The sequence below is a fragment of the Tachypleus tridentatus genome, chromosome 5 (genome assembly GCF_004210375.1).
Source record: "Tachypleus tridentatus isolate NWPU-2018 chromosome 5, ASM421037v1, whole genome shotgun sequence".
Taxonomy (NCBI): Eukaryota; Metazoa; Arthropoda; class Merostomata; order Xiphosura; family Limulidae; genus Tachypleus; species Tachypleus tridentatus.
The window spans coordinates 53575081-53585987 of record NC_134829.1 but is presented as its reverse complement, the minus strand read 5'-3'; the positions used below and the strand labels follow the sequence as shown (position 1 = coordinate 53585987).

Sequence of the window (10907 nt, the reverse complement as noted above, 5' to 3'; positions counted from 1 at the left end):
AATAAACTTTCCTGCATTTCATTTTCGTGGTGGAAGAGCACAAAAATGTTCGTATTCAACGAACAACAACAAAGATACACGAACTGTGCATAATGAACCTTTGTTTAGAAAACACACACCAATAAATTTTTTGTGCTATATTGTTTTCTAGAATGTTCTGTATTAAAAAAATGAAAACTGTATAGAGTACAGAATGACTAAAACTGATGTAAGCTGTGTGTTCCGATGGACAAAAAATGTTACAGTAAAGTTAAGAATAACAAACACTTAAGTACTGAAAACTGGATCTATTATTACTTTTTCAGCTGTTTAGTTGAGAAACATGAAGTAGAAATTAGGGATGATATATTTAGTAAACATTTAAATAATCGAGTTTGTATTAACAAAGTACTTGGGTTCTCACTTCTATAAACACAACTTATTTTAAAACCTAAAAAAAACATACATTGTGATAGTTTTATCATCATAGATAACGTAGTGTTTGTCTGTTTGTTTTTACTCTCTCTAAATGATTAGTATAATTTACTTGGAAAATACTTCTTAAGGAGTATCGAAGGAAACAGGTTATTTATGTGTACAAGACGTCAATAATTTTTTTTCAGTATATTCTATTAACTATTTCTATTCGGTTCTTAAAAATGTGTCTTATAACTGGGTAATGCTATTCTCTTTTTTTTCTCAAGGTAATTTACGTCAGGTGTATTTCAGGAGTCTATCTTTAGAGCTGATGCTACGTGACATCTGAATTTTGTATATTTCGTTATTAGGTTTCACTTGCCTGACAAGAACAACAAACGTGATCGTGTTTAAATAATTCGTTTGTACGGAATATCATATCGTTCCGGATCTTTTTATGTATCTTATTCTTTGATAAAAGGTCAGTTATCGTTTTAAGACGCATGCGTGGACAACTCACAAATTTGGTCTTTTGTGGAAACGCTCGACTTCCTCTAACTCAGTATAAATAGATCTTCTTGTGGTCCATTCCTCATTCACTTCTGATAAAACATTTCAACATCTCAGCCATGGTTGCCCAAAAGGTAAATTAAATCTATGTTATACATACTGTATCTCTGTTGTTTAACCTAAAACTTAGTAGTAAGTTAGAATAGTGTCTTAGGAATATATAAATATTTGATCACTGTTTAATTGCATCTTAGTTATGTTATGTAAATAAGTCAAGCATGATTATTGAAGATATAGGAGATTTAGTTTGAATACATGTAAAGTTATCATTGTTCCATTGAATAGGAGATTTTGTTTGAATAATGTAAAGTTATCATTGTTCCATTCAATAGAGATTTAGTTTGAATAATGTAAAGTTATCATTGTTCCATTCAATAGGAGATTCAGTTTGAATAATGTAAAGTTATCATTGTTCCATTCAATAGGAGATTTTGTTTGAATAATGTAAAGTTATCATTGTTCCATTCAATAGGAGATTTAGTTTGAATACTGTAAAGTTATCATTGTTCCATTCAATAGGAGATTTAGTTTGAATAATGTAAAGTTATCATTGTTCCATTCAATAGGAGATTCAGTTTGAATAATGTAAAGTTATCATTGTTCCATTCAATAGGAGATTTTGTTTGAATAATGTAAAGTTATCATTGTTCCATTGAATAGGAGATTTTGTTTGAATAATGTAAAGTTATCATTGTTCCATTCAATAGGAGATTTAGTTTGAATAATGTAAAGTTATCATTGTTCCATTCAATAGGAGATTCAGTTTGAATAATGTAAAGTTATCATTGTTCCATTCAATAGGAGATTTTGTTTGAATAATGTAAAGTTATCATTGTTCCATTCAATAGGAGATTTAGTTTGAATAATGTAAAGTTATCATTGTTCCATTCAATAGGAGATTCAGTTTGAATAATGTAAAGTTATCATTGTTCCATTCAATAGGAGATTTTGTTTGAATAATGTAAAGTTATCATTGTTCCATTGAATAAGATTTTGTTTGAATAATGTAAAGTTATCATTGTTCCATTCAATAGGAGATTTAGTTTGAATAATGTAAAGTTATCATTGTTCCATTCAATAGGAGATTCAGTTTGAATAATGTAAAGTTATCATTGTTCCATTCGATAGGAGATTTAGTTTGAATAATGTAAAGTTATCATTGTTCCATTCGATAGGAGATTCAGTTTGAATAATGTAAAGTTATCATTGTTCCATTCAATAGGAGATTCAGTTTGAATAATGTAAAGTTATCATTGTTCCATTCAATAGGAGATTTAGTTTGAATAATGTAAAGTTATCATTGTTCCATTCAATAGGAGATTTAGTTTGAATAATGTAAAGTTATCATTGTTCCATTCAATAGGGGATTCAGTTTGAATAATGTAAAGTTATCATTGTTCCATTCAATAGGAGATTTAGTTTGAATAATGTAAAGTTATCATTGTTCCATTCAATAGGAGAGTTAGTTTGAATAATGTAAAGTTATCATTGTTCCATTCAATAGGAGATTTAGTTTGAATAATGTAAAGTTATCATTGTTCCATTCAATAGGGGATTCAGTTTGAATAATGTAAAGTTATCATTGTTCCATTCAATAGGAGATTTAGTTTGAATAATGTAAAGTTATCATTGTTCCATTCAATAGAGAGTTAGTTTGAATAATGTAAAGTTATCATTGTTCCATTCAATAGGAGATTCAGTTTGAATAATGTAAAGTTATCATTGTTCCATTCAATAGAGATTCAGTTTGAATAATGTAAAGTTATCATTGTTCCATTCAATAGGAGATTCAGTTTGAATAATGTAAAGTTATCATTGTTCCATTCAATAGGAGATTCAGTTTGAATAATGTAAAGTTATCATTGTTCCATTCAACGTTAGTTTCATTACTTTTTTGGCAGGAATTCTTTTCACAGAGATATTGTGTATGTTAATGTATTATTTCTTATCGGTGTATCCTGGAATATCACTTAATACTCCGTATCTTGTCTTCAGATCTTCGCTCTATTTTCTCTCAGTCTTCTCATGTTGACAGTTTGGGCGGAAGAGAATAATCAGGCAGCAGAGACGGAAGATCTGAAAGCTGAAGCTACAGGTTATGGTGGATATGGTGGAGGTGGAATCGGATTGGGCGGATATGGAGGTGGTGGAATCGGTTTGGGCGGATATGGAGGTGGTGGAATCGGTTTGGGCGGATATGGTGGTGGTGGAATCGGTTTGGGCGGATATGGTGGAGGTTTTGGAGGAGGATATGGTGGAGGTTTTGGAGGCAGATATGGCGTTGGAACATTTCTTGCTATTCCAATTAGCGTCGCTCACGCTCGTGTAGTAGGAGTCGGTGGTTATGGTGGATTTGGCGGAGTTGGTGGAGCTGGTGGACTTGGTGGATTTGGTGGAGTTGGTGGCCTTGGTGGATTTGGCGGAGTTGGTGGACTTGGTGGATTTGGCGGAGTTGGTGGACTTGGTGGATTTGGCGGGTTGGTGGACTTGGCGGAGTTAGAGGTTATGGTGGTAGGAAACATCATAAAGGATGGCATTAACCACACTGAAGTAGGGAGAGTTAGAGTGTTCTATTTCAAATTAAGACATTTTCGTTTAAAAAAATAATACTTACAGGTTATACATTCTTAACGTTCTGCAATAACTGATATACTTTGACACTTTTGTTTAAATGTAAGATACAACATAAGTTTTAACCTCAGGTTTTCATTAGAAATATTTCAAGTATGAATAGAAATACTTAAGATGTGTGGCTCTTGGAATCATCTATATAAGTATAACAAAAAAATGTGTTTTGTTTTACAGATGATATTTAGAAACAGATGACGTATTCTGGTAAGAGTTATGGACAGTATGTGCACTGTCTAATTATTTCTCTTTACTTGACAAGATCGAGGCAGTGGAATCCGATTTGTTACGTCTTATTTCAAACGCTCCATTTTTGTTTGCACTTAATGAATTCTAATAAACATTGGATTTGTTCATAGTTTATATTTATAGTTTATATTTCATACGAAAAACGAATTAAATAAATTGAATTTTGCTACTGGAAATAATGTTCATTATTACGACTGTCTATCTTTGAGTTCTGTTTTATAAACAGATAATCGTATAAGCAAATAACTCTAACAAAACTGACTAAATTAATTTGTGTTTCAGACCATTATCATGGTTCACTTCGAAATGATAGAAGACAGAAGGACCGGAAACAATATTCACTCACTGTTAAATCAAACATAACTAAATACAACTTACACTGTTTTGTTGATTCCACCAGTTAATGGTGGGAAAACACGTAATATAAAACAATATATAAATTATAACCTTGTAGCAATTTTATATGTTGAAATAACAGAATTATTAGTAATAAAATGACCAGTGTATTACGAAATTATAAAATCAACAAAAGGTGTTAACCGAAACTAAAAATGCGCTTCAGTAGGTTAAAATATTTGTAAGATTGTAGTAACAAGGAAAGGAATATTCATTACACGTAGAATATGTCAAACAGCCGAGTATTTCTTAAACCTAATAAATATGTTGAAATCCAGCAATAATATCCACCTTAAAAACAATAAAAATACGAATTTTGCAGGTGTCACTCAGACAGTAAAAAGCAACCAGTATTTATTAACAAATAAGTATTTAGTTAAGTTCTTTAATATTAGAAAAAACAGCTCATTTTAACACTTTTGGATGTAAGCGTTAATTATACTGTTAGTCAATGTTTATCTGTAAATACAGTGTTATATCACTCAACCGTAACAGAGATTTCGTTAGAGACATTGAAAGTAGGATGTTATCAATACAGTCGTGCATGACAGTAGTGGGTCAGTACTTTAAATCATGTCAACGTTATGTAAAACATGATTAATACTGTTAACATGACAGTAGTGAGTCAGCACTTTAAATCTTGTCAACTTTATGTAAAACATGATTAATACTGTTAACATGACAGTAGTTGGTCAGCACTTTAAATCATGTCAACTCTATGTAAAACATGATTAATACTGTTAACATGACAGTAGTTGGTCGGCACTTTAAATCATGTCAACTCTATGTAAAACATGATTAATACTGTTAACATGACAGTAGTGGGTCAGCACTTTAAATCATGTCAACTTTATGTAAAACATGATTAATACTGTTAACATGACAGTAGTTGGTCAGCACTTTAAATCATGTCAACTTTATGTAAAACATGATTAATACTGTTAACTATGTCAATTACGTAGACAACTAGGTAATTCTGTTCCAATTATTTTATAAATTGATACTAGTTTTGTAATTTTTGTTAAGGAAGATCCAAATACATTGGTTAAATGACATGAGAGAGGTGGTACACAAATATAAAAAACTAGGGTCTATTCTTCATCAGTAAGGCAAGTGTTCTGTACATTGGAATTTATGTTGTTCACCGACCTGTTCAACAGACACCACAAACAGTTTAATAAATAAGCTTTTCAAGTGGCTACACAGGAAGATAAAAGAAAACAAAACATTTATTTGTTATTATATGCAAAAATTGAACGAGTAATCGTTGAACAATTATATTTAAAAAACATAACCGTTTAGATACACAAGTCAAATCAGCTGAAATACCATTGGTGGTTAATTTTATGGGAAACTAGGACATGCGTTTCTTTATTTATTACTAGGGCTTCCTTGAAGTTGTGAGAACGTAAATGTTTCTAATCGTCTCATTTCCTATCATTCATTTCAAATAATTTATAGGAAATCATCTGATATTGAGTGTTTTTCATAGTTATCAGTTGATACTGAGTATTACTCATATGGTCAGTTGATACTGAGTGTTATTCATATTTATCAGTTGATACTAAGTATTACTCATATGGTCAGTTGATACTGAGTGTTATTCATATTTATCAGTTGATACTGAGTATTGTTCATATTTATCAGTTGATACTGAATGTTCTTTATATTTATCAGTTGATACTGAATGTTGTCCATATTTATCAGTTGATACTGAGTGTTGTTCATATTTATCAGTTGATACTGAATGTTCTTTATATTTATCAGTTGATACTGAATGTTGTCCATATTTATCAGTTGATACTGAATGTTGTCCATATTTATCAGTTGATACTGAATGTTGTTCATATTTATCAGTTGATATTGAATGCTGTTTATATTTATTGCCTTTATCGAAATGTTTTCCGATTTAACAAATGTATTTAATCCTCTAATGACGCGTGATATATAAATTAGATCACAAATCAGCTCTCCTGTGTAATCCTGAAAAACACTAATTAATTAATTACTTTTATCCGTAAAGAATAAAACTAGTTTTTATGGGATTCTTTGTTGTAATTTACATGGGCTATAGTTTTGGAACTACAATCGTTAGTCTAATTTCAAAAGGACTACTATTAATAAAGAAGTCTTGCTAGGACCCACGTTGATAAAAAACATTGAATTGTGAGTATTTTATACATTCAGATTTCGTCTGACATATCTTAGTATTTCTGGTATTTTTATAAGGACAATGACATTTCTAAATCCCATTTTTTTCTTTATACACTGTGCTTGGATCAGCAGTGAAGTACTTTAGGAACGACTTGTTTTTTATATACCGAGATCCGAAAAAAACAAACTTTTTAACGTTCACCCTAAATCTGTAGTTTATTTAAACCTTTTGTGAATCTCGTCTGAAAAGCCTAACAAAGCACCGTATTTTTGAATTATCAGAACGTGGCTTGAGAATGAGGTCAGACAAAGTAACCCGACTGGTGGCGCTGAAGTCTAATTCGTGACGACATCAAGGGTCGTCGGAAGTTTAACTGTAAGAGAGAGGAATGACATTTAGTGAGTTTCTCGGTTCTATAAATCAGTGAAGAGTGTATAAAAAATCATTACAATAATATATTAAACAGATAAATCTTCCACCATATTTATTAAACTTGACAAGCACGTTCTAAACTGTTTGTTTTTATGAGCAGAATTATCAGTAACTTTTATCTGACCTTTCCGTACTATTTAACCTGCTAAAAAGAATTGAAGTTTTGCTTACGCGACACGGATGATATTTATTTTAATAATTACGAAACTTAGAATCAAAGGAAAGATCAGAATTGGGTAAAAATGGGGACAAACGTAATTGCAGATTTGATATTGGTCAGCAGAAGTAAGCTAATATATATCTATGTGACAAACACAGTACAATTTTGGTATTAATTTCTTGTAAAATAGTTGAATAAATATGACATGATTCTTAACAAATACGATATTATACAGAATCGAAATAATTATTAGAACACAAAAGAAGTTCACATACAAGAGTCACAAACAACGATTATGGCAACTGGATGGTACAACAGTCACAAGCAACGAGTGACTGTAACTAAATGGCTAGCTCCGTTAGCTGTTACTTAATTTTCAAGTGATAGACAAGAGAAGTTGCACCATCCGCTTCAGCTCTTGGACTAGTTTTGTCCGACACAATAATTAGAATTGACCGATACTTTTATAATGCATCAAATTCTCAATGGCATCTATTCGTGGGCTTATTTTTGAAGTCTATTGTGGTTGAATGTTTGCTCGAATGTACTCACTACAATTAATTGTGAACTTTCAACATCGAATCAGATTCAATCTTGTGTATGTTTGCTCTCATTCATATAAAAGAAATGTATCATTGTATTTATGATACGATATGACAAGGCACTGTTGTAATTTTAAATGCTATAAATCTAGGAGTTGATTGCTGTGACCACTTGAAGACAACAAAATAATATTCAACATATTAATAACAGAAATACGCAGACGTGAATAGTTATACTGTGAAATGTTGTTGTATCCTTAGTTATACTGTAAAATGTTGTTGTATCCTTAGTTATACTGTAAAATGTTGTTGTATCCTTAGTTATACTGTAAAATGTTGTTGTATCCTTAGTTATACTGTAAAATGTTGTTGTATCCTTAGTTATACTGTAAAGTGTTGTTGTATCCTTAGTTATACTGTAAAATGTTGTTGTATCCTTAGTTTACTGTAAAATGTTGTTGTATCCTTAGTTATACTGTAAATATGTTGTATCCTTAGTTATACTGTAAAATGTTGTTGTATCCTTAGTTATACTGTAACATGTTGTTGTATCCTTAGTTATACTGTAAAATGTTGTTGTATCCTTAGTTATACTGTAAAATGTTGTTGTATCCTTAGTTATACTGTAAAATGTTGTTGTATCCTTAGTTATATTGTAAAATGTTGTTGTATCCTTAGTTATACTGTAAAATGTTGTTGTATCCTTAGTTATACTGTAAAATGTTGTTGTATCCTTAGTTATATTGTAAAATGTTGTTGTATCCTTAGTTATACTGTAAAATGTTGTTGTATCCTTAGTTATACTGTAAAATGTTGTTGTATCCTTAGTTATACTGTAAAATGTTGTTGTATCCTTAGTTATACTGTAAAATGTTGTTGTATCCTTAGTTATATTGTAACATGTTGTTATATCTTTAGTTATACTGTAAAATGTTGTTGTATCCTTAGTTATACTGTAAAATGTTGTTGTATCCTTAGTTATACTGTAAAATGTTGTTGTATCCTTAGTTATACTGTAAAATGTTGTTGTATCCTTAGTTATACTGTAAAGTGTTGTTGTATCCTTATCCTTGGTTATACTTGTAAAATGTTGTTGTATCCTTAGTTATACTGTAAAATGTTGTTGTATCCTTAGTTATACTGTAAAATGTTGTTGTATCCTTAGTTATACTGTAAAATGTTGTTGTATCCTTAGTTATAAAAACTGTAAAGTGTTGTTGTATCCTTAGTTATACTGTAAAATGTTGTTGTATCCTTAGTTATACTGTAAAAAATGTTGTTGTATCCTTAGTTATACTGTAAAATGTTGTTGTATCCTTAGTTATACACTGTAAAATGTTGTTGTATCCTTAGTTATACTGTAACATGTTGTTGTATCCTTAGTTATAATGTAAAATGTTTGTTGTATCCTTAGTTATACTGTAAAATGTTGTTGTATCCTTAGTTATACTGTAAATGTTGTTGTATCCTTAGTTATACTGTAAAATGTTGTTGTATCCTTAGTTATACTGTAAAATGTTGTTGTATCCTTAGTTATACTGTAAAGTGTTGTTGTATCCTTAGTTATACTGTAAAATGTTGTTGTATCCTTAGTTATACTGTAAAATGTTGTTGTATCCTTAGTTATATATCTGTAAAATGTTGTTGTATCCTTAGTTATACTGTAACATGTTGTTGTATCCTTAGTTATACTGTAAAATGTTGTTGTATCCTTAGTTATACTGTAAAATGTTGTTGTATCCTTAGTTATACTGTAAAATGTTGTTGTATCCTTAGTTATACTGTAAAAATGTTTGTTGTATCCTTAGTTATATTGTAAAATGTTGTTGTATCCTTAGTTATATTGTAACATGTTGTTATATCTTTAGTTATACTGTAAAATGTTGTTGTATCCTTAGTTATACTGTAAAATGTTGTTGTATCCTTAGTTATATTGTAACATGTTGTTCTATCTTTAGTTATACTGTAAAATGTTGTTGTATCCTTAGTTATACTGTAAAATGTTGTTGTATCCTTAGTTATAATTGTAAAAACATGTTGTATCCTTAGTTATAACTGTAAAATGTTGTTGTATCCTTAGTTATATTGTAAAATGTTGTTGTATCCTTAGTTATATTGTAACATGTTGTTATATCTTTAGTTATGCTGTAAAATGTTGTTGTTGTATCCTTAGTTATACTGTAAAATGTTGTTGTATCCTTAGTTATATTGTAACATGTTGTTCTATCTTTAGTTATACTGTAAAATGTTGTTGTATCCTTAGTTATATTGTAAAATGTTGTTGTATCCTTAGTTATACTGTAAAATGTTGTTGTATATCTTAGTTATACTGTAAAATGTTGTTGTATCCTTAGTTTATATTGTAAAATGTTGTTGTATCCTTAGTTATATTGTAACATGTTGTTATATCTTTAGTTAATACTGTAAAATGTTGTTGTATCCTTAGTTATAACTGTAAAATGTTGTTGTATCCTTAGTTATATTGTAACATGTTGTTCTATCTTTAGTTATACTGTAAAATGTTGTTGTATCCTTAGTTATACTGTAAAATGTTGTTGTATCCTTAGTTATACTGTAAAATGTTGTTGTATCCTTAGTTATACTGTAAAATGTTGTTGTATCCTTAGTTATATTGTAAAATGTTGTTGTATCCTTAGTTATATTGTATACATGTTGTATATCTTTAGTTATACTGTAAAATGTTGTTGTATCCTTAGTTATACTGTAAAATGTTGTTGTATCCTTAGTTATATTGTAAATACGTTGTTTCCTATCTTTAGTTATTGTACTGTAAAATGTTATTGTATCCTTAGTTAAACTGTAAAAATGTTGTTGTATCCTTAGTTATACTGTAAAATGTTGTTGTATCCTTAGTTATAACTGTAAAATGTTGTTGTATCCTTAGTTATACTGTAAAATGTTGTTGTATCCTTAGTTATATTGTAAAATGTTGTTGTATCCTTAGTTATATTGTAAAATGTTGTTATCTCTGGTGTAAAATGTTGTTGTTTTATTGTAACATGTTGTTATATCTTTAGTTATACTATAACATGTACTGTTGTTTCATATCTTTTGGTATATTTTAACATGTTGTCATATCTTTAGTTATACTGTAACATGTTGTCATATCTTTAGTTATACTGTAACATGTTTTTATATCTTTAGTTATATGTAACATGTTGTTATATCTTTAGTTGTGTCCTAACATGTTGTTATGTTCTTACGTGACTTTTAAAAAAAACTTGGGTCTATTTTATTTTCTAGTTATTGTTTGTGGTACGATGGAATCTAACAATGTTATTCAAAACGTTTGGGTGGGCTGGTTCTATTGTTGTAAAACAAAATCATACACAATGTCCGTGATTTGCCAACCATCAAT

General features: G+C 29.6%; 1 protein-coding gene across 1 annotated transcript in view; it reads left to right on the top strand.

Annotated features, from left to right (window-relative positions):
* The first annotated feature begins 1010 nt into the window (after positions 1-1010).
* The window catches only part of LOC143250366 (uncharacterized), a 13169-nt gene continuing 3272 nt past the window's right edge, over positions 1011-10907 (top strand). The window contains exons 1-3 of the mRNA XM_076500811.1: positions 1011-1040; positions 2962-3226; positions 3299-3525. Coding sequence (XP_076356926.1) covers positions 1026-1040; positions 2962-3226; positions 3299-3525 — 507 coding nt within the window. The 5' untranslated portion in view covers positions 1011-1025. The remainder of the gene's footprint in view (positions 1041-2961; positions 3227-3298; positions 3526-10907) is intronic.